The sequence below is a fragment of the Mus musculus genome, chromosome 1 (assembly GCF_000001635.26).
Source record: "Mus musculus strain C57BL/6J chromosome 1, GRCm38.p6 C57BL/6J".
Classification (NCBI taxonomy): Eukaryota; Metazoa; Chordata; class Mammalia; order Rodentia; family Muridae; genus Mus; species Mus musculus.
In genome coordinates this window covers 153,885,502-153,899,821 of record NC_000067.6, presented here as the reverse complement: position 1 = coordinate 153,899,821, position 14,320 = coordinate 153,885,502, and the positions used below count along the sequence as shown (strand labels likewise).

The following is a 14,320-nucleotide window of genomic DNA, read 5'->3' as shown; positions in this document are numbered from 1 at the left end:
CATTGGCCGAGGAACTGTGCGGGAGCCTCAGGGTGGGGCGAGCGAGACCCAGAAGAAAGAAAGAGAAAGGGGAGTGGGGGAGGGGAGGCAGCGGCGGCTGGAGGAGGGCCAGGGCCGAAGGTGCAGGATGCATTTGCAGCTTGCGTTCTTAAGCGACCTCTGGACCCTCGGACCCAGGCTGAGGCTTCCTCAGAGTCATTTGGCCTCGGCTCTTTGCTTCCTTAACGGTACAGAGGTTTTCGAGGAGATCTGTCACTGAAAATCCAGAACCCCAGAAGAGAATTTTACCCTTTGTTTGTTGAGCGAGCCTGGGGACGGGTTGGGCTGGGGAGAGGCAGGGAGCCCTGATCAGGCGCGGGGAGAGAGAGAGAGAAACACGATTCCCAGAACCTGGAGGACCCTATCTTCCTGGTTTCCTGAGTGGATTTGGGGGAAGTGGTCAGACTGTGATTTCACGGTTTAAACACAAGTGTGATGTTTCTATAAAGAGGATTCTGGACGTCCATAGTCTATTTGATGTTGCCTTGTGTGTGTGTGTTCCCGTCTCTCAGCCTTTCCTTGGATCTGCAAAATAAAGCAGATGGAAGGACTTTCAGAGCAGTTGACCGGGAAAGCAGGGTGGCAACATGCCTTTAATCCTAGCACTCAGGAGGGAAAGCGGGGGTGGCACACGCCTTTAATCCTAGCACTCAGGAGGCAGAGGCGGGTGGGTCTCCTGAGTTCGAGGCCAGTCTTCTCTACAGAGGGAATTCCAGGACAACCAGGGTTTCACAGAGAAAACAAACAAAAAAGCAAGAGGGGTGGGGGGAACCCCTGGCTTTGCTTCCCAAGTTGTTTTTAACTGTGTGTGTGTGTTGGGGGAGAGGGAATGAGAGTTTTCTCTTTCCTTTCTTAACCCTGCAGTGATGGCTGAGATAGTGTGTGAATACTGTAGTGAGACAAGCTGAAAATGTGCACAGAATTTACCTGTAAAAAAATAGACGTGGCCCATATATTGTTATTAATGCTATGCTCTGAGCAGTCTCTTTCTAGTACATGAAATCCACCTCATGGCTGGGCTTTATCTTTCAGGACTTCTGGCATTCGAGATGAAGTTTTCTCTCTAGATGCCAGAAACCCACGCTCTCAGTGCCTTTGGAAGAGGAAGGGATGAAGTTTGTGCTTCTGCTTCTGTGTATGCACCACAAATATGAAAAAGAAAGGTTGCCTGTGACCCCACACACATAGCTCGGCCTGTTAGGTCAACCTCTGTCAATTTCCCCTGAGTGTGTCTGACACAGTGGCTCACAGAAGCAGCATGCCCCACAGGTGGGGATTTGAATAGGCTTTGGACCAGAAAGGCACCTTGCAAATTCTGTGTCCTAGTCAGTACTGTGTGAAGCGTTTTACCATGAGGTTGTTCAACAGCGGGGCTTCACGTCGGGCAAACCCAAGTTCATTCTGAGTAGTAGCCAAATTAGTAGCCACACAAGCTCTGTCTTAGCATTTGTAGCGGGGATGACAGTGGGACCTGGAACATGAGGAGTGTTAGGAAGACGATGTCATCTCATAGGTCAATATAATCTGAAGAGACTGAGTCGTTTCTTTCCATGATTACTCTGTGTGTGCATGCATGTATGCACACATGCACGTGTGTGTTATACACTGCATCCATATGTGTAGAGGTCAGAGGATGACTTTAGGTGTCTTCTATCACCCTCTACTTTTTTTTTTTTTTTTTGAGACAGGGTCTGACATTGAACTTGTAACTGCAACTTAACTAACTTGGTTGCCCGGTGACTCCCAGGGATCTTTCTGGATCTGCCTCTGCACAGCTTGAAGAAGTTACCTGCATTGCAGATGACTTCTTACATGGTTGCTGGAGATGAACTCCGGGACCCTCATTCTTTTGAAGAGAGGACCCACCAACGGCACTGTGGCACTGGCACTGCACCCCCCCCCACCCCCCACCCCCTGCCCACTCGGGTGATGCAGCTTTCTGCCTCCGTAGTGAGCTGCGCCATTACTTAAGGAAGTAAGGTGTAGACTCAGCAACAATGGGCTCGGCTGTCTTCCCATTTCTTCTTTTAACTCTTCAGCTTAGGTGGTTAGAAAAGGGGTTGTCAGAAGGGAGAGATGTTGTTCTTATGTTAGGAGATAGTGAATTCCAGATGGCAGCTGCCGGTCATCAGCCAGGGCAGCCTTCAGCACTCCTCACCAGGCTCCACAATGGGAGCAGTGAACACGATAGAAAGGGCAATATTCCAGAGCACATGTGCTGTTTTCCATGGGTTTCTTGTGTTTCTGCCATGTGAGTGCCCGCTTCCCTTCCTAGACATGTTAACCTCCTTGGCTGCTTATTCTCCCGTAGCCCTCGAATAGTGTCCAGACTGTTCAATAAACACGTATTGACCCCACAGTACCATCAGCGGCAGCATCAAGAGAACATTTGCTCTGTTTCCAAGAATAGAAGCGGATTTGCTTTGATCCTTTCATGTGACCAGGAACATCTCATGTGACCACTGACTTTCAGGGGTAAACAGGCAGCTTTGCCCCCTTGGTCGGCCCCACATGTGTTTAAACCAGCCGAAGTAGGACCCAGACAAGTTCAAGGACTGGACTAGGGAGCTTTGAGTGTACCATGGAAGAAGAGTCCCTCCTTAACTGGCTTGCCCTCTGAAAAGCCACCTGTACTCTTAGAGAAATTAAAAGAACAGCCTGTTCCTCCACTTTGACTTTGCTATGTCTGTCCTTTATTCTCCCCTAAATTGCCACCGCCTCCATTTTCTGCCCCCCCCCACCCCCCGTAAAGGCGGCAAGCGATTGAACCCATGAACTTTCAGTCCAGGCCCACACAGTACCAAGGCTAATGGGGGTCTGATGGCAAGTGCTTTGAAGTTGAGTTTCTCACTGAATTGAGTTCCTCTGTCCCCAGGGTGGGTGGATTGGGAGAGCAATATTGCCAGGAAAGAGCTTGGACTAAACTTGCAGAGATAGCCCAGAACGAAGCACGTTCCATCAGTGGTGCTCGGCTGGCTAAACTGATGGCTCGAGTAGGCTTTCCTGTGTTCTTATACATTCTTTCTCTGAAGCTCTAAAGCTCCTAACCTAGTGTCATAAGAGGACAGCTGTGTGATTACCTTGTACCCGTGATGCAAAGTTTAGGATATGGTTCCACTGAACCCAAATCGTAGACTGTAGCTGCTGGGAGTGGAGTTGGCTGCCTGTGTGGCTGATGTCAGCAGGCAGTCTGTGAAAACTTTAAGCTGAAGAGACACAGTGTGGACTCAAGTTGCAGTCACCCAAAAACCCAACCCAGAAGGTAACTTGTTTGGTTCTTTATAAACCCAAATTAGATCTGACCAAAAGAATGGAGCATAACAAATGTTAAAACAAGCACCCACCCACCCCCCAAAAAGGAGAAAGATCACTGGAAGTCGGTAGCATTCCTGGACCCTGTAAAGTGTATTTACAGGGCAAAGTTGTATTAAGTCCGCCTCTCAAACTTCACTCCGCACAATGAAAGAAGGCAAGACCAGCTTGTCCTTGAATTCGATAACCTAAGACTGGTCACGAGAGGGAGTTTTCTTTACATAGCTTAATCACTTGATACTCTTCAGTTTAAGAGAAGAAATTCAAAGTTGGGATGTCAACTGTCTTTCACCTCATTTGAGTTTGACCAATGTTCAGTGAAGACACAGAGAGAGAGAGCACCCCATTTCTCAACCTGCATATTAGTGGAAGGTTTGGGTCTGTTTGGACTCTATCTCAAAGCTTGCCTCTGCTAGGAAGTCACATGAAGGGTTTGGGAAGAACCAAGTTCATCTGTCACAGCGTGGGAAAGCAGGGGTCCTACTGAGACTATGGAAGCCACAATCACAATTCTAGAGTTCAACCCCCATGTCTGTCTTTCCTACTTGTTTCTGGGACAGGCTAGACAAGCAATCTATTGCTGAGCTATATCCCCAGCCCACCCTTTATTGTGTTTTATTTATTTTTTATTTTTTTATTTCCAGAAATGGGATTTCTCCATGTAGCCCTGGCTGACCTAGAACTTGCTCTGTAGACCAGGCTGGTCTCAAACTCAGACCTTTGCCTGCCTCTGCCTCCTGAGTGCTGGGATTAAAGGCGTGTGCCGCCACCACCACCACCACCACACCACCTGTGTGGAAGTCGGGGGACAACTTTCAGGAGTCAGTTCTCTCCTCCCACCATGAATTCCAGGACTAGACCTGTCAGGTTTGCACAGTGGCTGATGCCTTAACCCACGGAACCATCTTTCTGGTCCAGACACTTTGCTTTATTTCCCAGAGTACATACAGCTCTGTTTTTGTTCATTATATAGCTGCTAGATGGTTTAAACTTTACTGAAGCCCACTTGAAAGTTTAGGAAAGTTGGCCTGTGGTGTAAAAACTGAATTGAAACAGTTCTTCAGTTGGTTACTTTTCTCAAAGGAGTCCACAGCTGGGCCTGCGCAGAGCCTTTTATCCCTCACCCCTGACCCCGTTAGCTGGTTTGGATCCCTGTTTATCTCATATTTGTCAATTTTTAACTGGAAGCACACAGCCCTATGGTATGTATTTTGGATTCTTGGGCAACATTTAGCCTGCTTCTGGGCTTTCTCTCTCCTCCCCCATTTCTTCTTTTAAACTGGTTTTTGAAAGACTAATATATGCTGGGGTTGGGGACCGAGGTGCTTGGACTGACTGATGGTGCTATTGTGCCCTCTAGTGGTGGCTTGTGAGAATTTCAAACATCGCCCCAGAAGGCTTGAGTCTGAAGATTTTCTTGCCTCTGTTACATATTACATATGATAATTTGATAGCACCCAAGTGTTTCGCCTACACTGGCTGTTTGAGAGATATTATATTCATATCACTGCCTGATTACTGGAAGTTTGTCATAAAATTAGTCTTCAGAAGCCCAGAAATGGGCAGCCTACTCTGCTTGCTTCTCACCCCACATCAGTGTGCAAGGAAGGTGGACAAAAAAAGGACTCTGCAAAATCAACTGAGACAAGTCTAGGGACAAAGAATAAAGGGGAAATGGATTCAAAGGTTTGATCATAAACAAGCCTTATCCTCAGCCCTCACTTGGGTCTGAGCCCAGAAACGTAAGGCAAGCCAAGAGTTGAGAGTACGCCAGACTTTATTCTTAGGAGAAGGGGAGTTGGGCAGAAAGTCTCACATAAGCTTGTCCTTTAGGGGAGTCTAGGGTATTTACACTGTGCCACTTCCTCTACCAGGATTTCTGGCTGGCCTCACCCGTTCTCCCTCTGCTCTTCTTCCCCTGAGTCCTTGTTTAATCTTGGGGATAACTTCCTTCTCCATCGCAGTTAGGGAGGGACTGATACTCCTATTGTTATGTTATGTTACATTACTCACTCGGTAGCCTGGGTGACACTGTCAGACTTGAGGCTGACATGAGGCTTAAATAGCTGACCTATCTCTTTTCTCCAGCAAGTGGACCCATAACAGCAGTTTCCTTAGAGAAGTACATATCACAGCAGTGATACTAGCTGGGGCGGGATGTGGTTCTGTGGGCAATTGCTGGCGGGCTTGGGTCTCACCCTCAGTACTAAGCAACACAACCAAAGCACCACCACTAATATCAAAAGACTAAACAACGTAGGAACAGATTTTGTGCCTTTACTCTCCCCAAGGACAAGGAAAAACGAGAGAGAAGGTGACCTCAGGCTTTAGGATGGTCACCCAGAGGTTGGCAGAGCATCTTACCTGTTGTGTAACACAACGAGAAGGAAGGATGGGTGGGGTGGGCAGTGGAACCAGATGAGTGGAATCAGGAGCTGCCACACAGTTGGAACACACACAAGGAGTTGTGTAACTTAGATACAGCAAAGCCCTTCTTCTTCTGAAACCTACATGTTGGTGAGAGAGAACTCCCCAAGGAAAATTATTTCAAAACCAGGACAAAGTCAGATGTGTCAGATGGTTAGGGAAAAAGAAAGCAGTGTTCCTGCAAGTGGCCCAGTGACAACAGAACAAGAAGATCCATGTGAGCTCTCTCTGCCTTGTGAGTGCTCACTGCCTCGGTAGCAGAAGGTTGCAGTCTGTGTGTCAGCTGAAAGACAAAATAGAGATTATAGAATGGCTTGAGATTCAAAGAGGAAAAGTTGCAAAACCCAAGGGTAGTGTGTAATAAGTTCCACATGTAAGGGGGTGAAGAAAGCTTTTGCTAGGGTAGACATACCAAGCATGGACATTCTAAAAATCCTGGATAATGTAAATTTATGTGATTATTAAATTACCTTTTAAATGACTATGTATAATTTGAAATGAAGCCTGTCATTAAAGATCAGGGAGGGGACGGTAAAAAAAAAAAAAAAGAGGAAAGGTAAACTTTACTTATTATTTCTGAAATAGGATTTACCCCAGCTGGTCTCAGATTCAATAGGCAACCAAGTATGATCTTGACCTTTTGATTCTCCTGGCTCTGTCTAGAGGCTGGGGTTGTACATATGCTTTTTGTGGTGCTGGGAATTGAATCCCCCAGGGATATGAACATGCTAGGCAAGCATTCTGTCAGCAGAGCTCTAACACCAGCCCCAAAGAATATAAGTTCAACCTGCATCATATCCACCTTTAATCCCAGAACCCAGGAAGTGGAGGAAGGCAGATCTCCGAGTTTGAGGCCAGCCTGGTCTACATATATATTGAGTTCCAGGACAGCCAGGACAATGTCATGAGATCCTGTCTCAAAAACAAAACAATAAAAAAGAATCAATCTACTTCATCAGAATAAGACAACTGATGCCAGGTTTGAGCTGTGAGGAATCTTTATTCCCTCAGGTGAAGCATTCGGTGGTGCCTCAGAGAAACAGCGCTGAGTGCAGAATTCTGGGCTTGAGCAGAGATTCCTCTCTTTAACGCCATTGTTTCACTCTCTCTCTTTGCCTGCATGTAGAACTGTCCCCCACTCTTCTTCCCTCCCTCTTCTCAAGTCCCATCACGCTTGGGTCTCTTCTCCTCAGCATTAACTGCAGGCTCAGAGACAAGGAGCACAAACTGCCATCCTCCAGGGCCATTGCCTTCACCAAGGAGCAAAGGTTGCACTGCAAGTGCCCAGGAGAGCCCACAGGAGGAAGATGGGGCGGTGTATATGCCCAGGTATTCTAGGCCCGGTCACAGGGAGAGATCTTTGAAAGGAGAGGAGCCTGGTCATCTTTGTCCTGCTGCTCTGCCTCCTGCAGCAGCTTGTAGAAGGTTCCTGAAGAGCTCTCCTGATACAGCGCTTCCTTGGACCCCATCAGCCTCAAGCTGGGACTGTAACAACGGTGCCAAAAGGAAGAGACACCATAGATTCCCAACATGCATAAGGCATTGATCATCACATGCCAGCAGAAGAAGGTGGTGACAAACATGATGTCACTGATGTCATCATCCTCCCATGGGAAGCCAGAGACTGGTCTAAAGAGAATGAAGGCTGCCTGAATCAGCCACGAGCCCATTATCAGGATCAGGAAGGTCTCTATCATCCAGAGGTGAAACATCTCAGGAGCCCAGAGCTCTGCCGTCAACACCAGCATCAGCAGGAACACCACCAAGATGAGGAGAGAGTGAACCTGCAGCTCCACCCCAGATGATTCTTTAACGTGAGACACTAGCAGCAGGAGCAGCACGTAGACACCCAGGACCGTGGCACCTCTTTCTAGGAGCACACACCTCTGCCGTAGCATGTTCTTGCTCACCATTTCTACACAGCCATCAAGGGTGAGAAGGAAGAACATGGTGAGGTGCTGCCACTCCTTGGGGTACATAAACCTTGGTGGCACCCCTTTGGTCATTAATGTCAGCCCTTCTTTAACACAACTGATCTCATAAACGATCAAGAGGGAGCCGATCACAACCTTCAACCAGCCTGCATGGGCTATTTTCCACAGCCGGGCCCATTTCCCCTTATTCTTGGAAAGGTAGGAAGGATACAGAAGAGAGTCATTGAATATCACAGCTCTGGAGACTATTACTGCTTGATACAGACCATAGAAGACCAGAAACAAGCCTGGAGATATATGGCCAATAAAGTCTCCCATTGAGCTATGAGTCTAACAAGGTGTAAAACTCGGATACACAGGCTGCAAGGTCTGGGCTTTGAGAATTGTCTTCCACTTAGTTTTATCACCTCACTTCACCCACTGCTCACCACAGAGGGGAAACGTTTCTTGAGACAAGCCCACACAGTTGGCAGAGATGTGGCCCCCATTGCCCCATTCTCCTCTGGTGCATTGGGAACTGAGTGGGTTCTTGGGGGCTTCTCCTGAGTGGCTTTGGCTCATGCCTGTCCCCGGCTCAAGTTTCCTTCCTCTCATCCTGCCTGGTGCTGAGTAGGAAGGAAATAGTGGGCTGGGTTACTGCGTACCCAGAGAAAGCCTGTGCTCACTTGTATTCCCAAGTGTCTGCTGGTAATTCTCAGACCTAAGTTCTGTCTATCTGTAAAGGAGGATGTGTTTGTTCTGGGCACAGACGTAGAAACATTTAGAGACATATAATAGCATCCACCTGGCTTTTCTAGTCTTCTGTTGCAGACATATCTTGAAGACCACCTAGAGAGTTCCCTCTCCTCCTCTTCCACCCTTCCCCACCCCTTCCTAACTACCACCACCAAACCATCACCATCTTTATGGCCAGGAGACAAACCTGCAGCGGTGCAGAGGTGGTGGTGTACCTGCGCCAGCAAAACTAAGCTTGAATGAAGTTTCCCAGAATACCCTTCCCCACATGGCTCCAAGCAGAGGTCGGCTACAAGTGGAGTTTTCACAAGTCTGAAGGCAGGAGTGGACAGCAGCCCAATCACACTGACAGAGTATGGTGCCAGGCACCACTGTCACCCATGCATTTTGTTATTCACCTTTAGGTTACCTCCAGGGGTGATGAGCAGGTAGACCTGTAGCCCCTTAGATTCTCCTGCTGTCTGCCTTCCATTGAGCGGTGATGTGGCGAAAGGCAGGTGCTGCCTCCAGTTGATCTTGAAACTACTGCAGGCCCACTACTGCTAGGTTTCATCACCAGCTCCCGCAAATATGCAAAGTCTGCCCTTTAAGAAGACATCCACTATCTGTATCTTCTGAATACCACTGCCTCTATAACCTATTAGAACATGAGAAATTAGAGATAGTTCCTAAAACGTGAATAACATTGACAAAAGTGACCCCAGCAAGCTGGAATTAGCCATTTAGTGTGTAAGGGGAAACAGTTCACTTGCCTCATCTCTCTCTGATACTGGTTAAAGGCTAGGGAGCATAGGCAGAGGGGATTGTGGAGATCCAAGTCCAGGCAATGGGAAGTATGTGCACAAAGCACACATGGTCCTGGACTTACTATAGAGGGTGCGTGGAATAGGAGTTTCCTAGGGAGAATGTGTCCTGAGTGAAAAGGAAATTCAACCGGATCATGAACCAAGCTGACACCAGTCTTTGGCATAACCATTTTCCTTCACACTACCAGCCACTGCAACGCAGAGGCTGCCACACCTGTACGATAACGGTACCCAGGTGAGGAGGAAGGATGCTAATACCTACAACACAGCACCGGCTCCTGGGCCCTCATCCCTATCCAAATGTGATGTGCTGGTGGAATCGCATCCGGATAAACCTATCGCAGCATGAGTGAACCTAACCTACAGAGCACAGGGCTAAGGAGACAGTTCAGTGGGTAAGGTGCTTGCCATTCAAGCATGAGAACCGGAGTTCAGTCCCCCAAAGCCATGAAAAAATGCTTGCTTGATGATACATGTAATACTCTGGAAGCGGAGACAGGCAGATCCTGGGGCTTGATGGCCACTCAGCCTATCCTACGTGGTAACAATAAGGACAATAAGAAAGCCTGCCTCAAAAAAAAAAAAAATCATGGGGGCTGGAGAGATGGCTCAGACGTTAAGAGCACTGGCTGCTCTTCCAGAGGTCCTGAGTTCAATTCTCAGCGGCCACATGGTGGCTCATAAACTGTTATAATGAGATCTGGTGTCCTCTTCTGGTGTGCAGGCATACATGCAAGTAGAATATTATCACAAATAAATAAAAACCTTAAAAAGAAAGAGAAAGAGGAAGGGGAAGGGAAAGGGAAAGGGAAAAGGAAAAAGATAAAGAAAAAGAAAAAGAGAAAGAGGAAGAGGAAGAGGAAGAGAAAAAGAAAAAGAAAAAAAGAAAAAGAAAAAGAAAAAGAAAAAAAAGAAAAAGGATGGTGCCTTGCAGGAGGGCCAACCCCAGAGGGTCTTCTTTCTTGCTCTTGGTTCTTCTTGAGGCAGCAGAGGGGGAAGAGCATCTGCAGGGTACCACTTGGTCTTCAGAGATATTTAGGGTTGCTGTATAATAATAAAACATTTTACCTGCCTCAAGTCTAAGGAGCTTAGCTGCAGTAGCTCCTGCCTAAGCTCCTCTGAGGTGAGAAACTAGTTAGCATCTATCATAAAACAGCAGCGGAGAAGTGACAAGATTTATTTCTGGGGCCCCTTTCCTGACCAGGCAGGCAGTCAGAAGCCCTTCACTGGCCCGGCTGATTAACTCTTTGTGAACCAGGGAGGAAAGAAAGGAAAATAATTAAGATGCTTTGTACAGGCAAGTATGCACAGACACATATACTTTCGAACATTCATACATCCATACTCTGGCTGGGTCCGACTGTCTGTCCCAATCAACTCCACCAGTATTCATGCATGCTTACATACATATACATATATCCTACACACAAACATGCCGACAAACAGGCATATATATTTGGATGGACAGGTGGATGGATGGATGGATGGATGGATGGATGGATGGATGGATGGATGGATGGATGGATGGGGCCAAGCTCCCCAAGCCAAATGACTCAACCAACAAGCAACCACTTTATTTCTTTCGTCTGGTCTTTTTATACCTTCTTAGACAAAAAGTTCTTTAGAAAATTACCTCGGAGATAGAATGTTACCTAGAATGGGAGTTACAGGAGGATGTTGATATTAAGTTCAAAGCAGTGTTTCATTATAATACACTCATTATAAGTTCAAAGCAAAAGATTTTACATGGCCTTGCCTTATCATAGTACACATCTGTGTCTTTATCCTTGGACCTAAATCTTTTTCCTTGAACACAAAATTGTCCCAAGTCCATTTCCCTTTTTAGTGTGATTATGAAAGCTCATTGTATTTCTTATTATGAAGCCTTTACTTACTATTCTGAGGAGTGGGCACATTGTATTCTTGACTCTAAATTTATTTCATCTTTCTAGCAAAGTAACTAAGACATCCCTAAAAACTTTTCTCCTAAAATTATTTGAATCAAATCAGAAATTCTATAGAATCATTATCTATTTGACTATATAGCATCATTACAAAATAGTACATCTTTGTAGTTCTGCAGAGATCTGATCAAAAGGGTGGGCTAATGCCTAGTTCTAGTTACATATTTAATAATAACAGGAAATACATATTAATGGCAGGACTCTTTCCCAAGATGAATTTCTCCTGGGCCTTGCCTATTGATGCAAATCCATCATGGATTTTAATCCAAGGAGGATTCATCTCAGGAAGATCACCTGCTAGGTATTAGCTTCTCCTATGATAGCTCCCGACAATGCATAAGGAGCAACACCCAGTATGGCCTTCACATGCACCTGTGCACACGTAGCCACATATATACCCACACGCACACCACACACACACACACACGCATGCATAGAACATCAGAGCTACCAAGTGCACTGTAGGTATCATTATCTGATCTTGTGATTTAAAACTGACTAGGGGCTGTCAGTTGAGAAAAAACATCCTAAAACAAGCCATTGCAAGACAGGGCCTCTGTAATCCGTTCTTTCTCAAGGTGGCTTAATGTCAGAAAACTGAAACATCTCCCTCTGTCCTTAAAGATGGCAGTAATTCAGATTGCTTCTGGCTGCTGAGAAGTTTGGTACGCTGGGGAAATGAGTGTGAAGACAAATCGGGAAAATAAAGCTTCATTTTGCCTTCTGAATGAACCTTATTTGAATTTAAAATTGCTTTGTGTGCCATCACTGTAGGAAAATCCAGGAAACTATATAAGCAAAAAGAACACTGCAAATCACCCATAGGTGATTTTTTTTTCCAGCTCTCCTCCTGATTACAAGGGATTATTTCTTTTCTTTTCTTTCTTTCTTTTTTTTTTTTTTAAGATCTATTTACTTATGTATACGAGTACACTGTAGCTGTCTTCAGAAGCACCAGAAGAGGGCATCAGACCTCATTGCAGATGGTTGTGAGCCACCATGTGGTTGCTGGGAATTGAACTCAGGACCTCTGGAAGAGCAGTTAGTGCTCTTAACTGCTGAGCCATCTCTCCAGCCCGAATCATTTCTTCTAAATAAACTTTTACTTACTTTCCTTTCAAAAAATAAAAATCACCTATATACCACCTTTGTGACTATTGTCACCAATGAGGTGACAAGCAAGCAGAAGTGAATTTGTATATTTATCTGGAAGTTGGAATTCTACTATTAGCTCTCTCTTGTATATCTGACAGGCTCCTACTATGTAGCTCTGGCTAGCCTGGAACTCAATATGTAGACCAGGCTAGCCTTGAACTCATAGAGCTGCCTGTCTCTGCCTTCCAAGTGCTGAGATGGAAAAGGTGGTGGTGGAGGAGGTGGTGGTGATGGTGGTAGTGGTGGTGGTGGTGAAGAAGGAGGAGGAGGGAGAGGAGGAGGGTGAAGGGGAGGAGGGTGAGAGGGAGGAGGGGGAAGAGGAGGAGGGAGAAGGGGAGGAGGGGGAAGGGGGAGGAGGGAGAGGAGGTAAATTGGATTTCATTTTCTGTAAAGTGGAAGTAAGGAGGAATGTATGGGTGCTGCTATGTAGAGGTGAGCAGTAATTTCTCCTTGTGGTGAATTATCAAGAGACCAAGCAAAGCAGAGCTGAATGCTTAGCAGGGGGCCATTCAAAGGGAAAATCAATAGTGACACATCTGAAATTAACCAGGGAAGGGCACTCCTTGGCTGTCTTCCGTTCTTGTGTTCACCCTAGAAGCAGCGCAGAACTCTTGCTCTGAGTACTATTAAGACCAGGCTAAGTAAGGCCTGTGCGGATAGGCTCCCATGTCGCTCACCCAGGCTTGCCTCAAACTCCAAGTATAACCAATTTGATTATTATTAAACAATCCCTCTGGTTCCCTCCCGTGTGCTGGGATGGCAGGCATGCACCACCATGCCAGGTTTATGTGGTGGCTGGAGAGCAAACCCTGGGCTCCATAAATGTTAGGCAAGCGCTTTACCAGCTGAGCTCCATGTTGGCCTTTAATGCTGCCTCTCATCTGCCAGGGCTGTGGTAAGCCGGGAGCTTCAGCTCTTACTCCCTCCCTGCACTCGTCGTCTGTCTCTCCAGCTGTGCCTGACTGCTGGGAGCTGAGCATCCGTGGTCAGAGGAAGATGAACAGCAGCCCTCACCCCACAGCAACGAGAGGCTGGAACCGGCATGTGTGCAGGGCAGGCTTGCCCCTCTGGGGCTCCCGTCTGGGGTGATCAGATTCCCCACTTTGGCCCAACATCAAAGAACACATATTGCTTATTAACACATGAGCATCCTGATCCCCGGACTTCAAAGAGAGCACTGGTCCTTCCCAAACCCGCCCGGCCCACAGTAGTGTCGACGGAAGCAGCCAAGAGTGGTGGATGATTAGCAGAGCTTCCAGACGGCTCCGCAGTCTGGGAACACAGAGTACCTGAAGACTTGTTCAGCTGGGGACCACTCGGCTTAACCACAGAAACCTACAAATGTCTATCAGTCAACCTGTTCCACACTGAGGCTCACCCCGGACCCAGCTCTTTTTTTTTTAAATTGGATATTTTTTAATTTATATTTCAAATGTTTTCCCCTTTCCAGGTCTCCCCTTTGGAAACCCCCTATCCCATGCTCCCTCCCCCTGCTTTTATGAGGGTGTTCTTCTACCCACCCACCCACTCCCACCTCCTCGCCCTTGATTCCCCTACACTGGGGCATCCATTGAGCCTTCATAGGACCAAGGATCTCTCCTCCCATTGATGCAGGACAAGGCCATCCTCTGCTACATATGCAGCTGGAGCCATGTGTACTCCTTTGTTGATGACTTAGTCCCTGGGAGCTCTGGGAAGTCTGGTTGGTTGATATTGTTGTTCTTCCTATGGAATTGTAAACCCCTTCAGCTCCTTCAGTCCTTTCTCTCACTCCTCCATTGGGGACTCCACACTCAGTGCAGTGGTTGGCTGTGAGCATCTGCTTCTGTATTTGTAAGGCTTTGGCAGGGCCTACCAGAGGGTCTCCACTTCCTGAGAATCCCCCAAGTGGCTGGCATCCGGAGTCCTGCTGTGTGTGAGAACATGTAAAGAGCTGGGTGATCTAGTT

At 46.9% G+C, this 14,320-nt stretch overlaps 1 protein-coding gene and 1 long non-coding RNA gene across 2 annotated transcripts; one reads left to right on the top strand and one right to left on the bottom strand.

Moving 5' to 3' along the window:
* The first annotated feature begins 45 nt into the window (after positions 1-45).
* Gm38440 lies at positions 46-6,098 on the top strand. The gene is made up of 2 exons (XR_387481.3): positions 46-227; positions 1,072-6,098. It is a non-coding gene; the product is annotated as a predicted gene, 38440 (long non-coding RNA).
* A 663-nt stretch (positions 6,099-6,761) lies between these two features.
* On the bottom strand, positions 6,762-8,176 carry Teddm1a (transmembrane epididymal protein 1A). The gene has a single exon (NM_178244.3). It carries the CDS (start codon positions 8,028-8,030, stop codon positions 7,113-7,115), a length of 918 nt encoding a protein of 305 aa, NP_839975.2. The 5' UTR covers positions 8,031-8,176; the 3' UTR covers positions 6,762-7,112.
* Between the last annotated feature and the right edge of the window lie 6,144 nt (positions 8,177-14,320).

Bases quoted from the DNA above. Each gene is read 5' to 3' on its own strand.
- Teddm1a (NM_178244.3), bottom strand. From the start codon at position 8,030: ATGGGAGACTTTATTGGCCATATATCTCCAGGCTTGTTTCTGGTCTTC.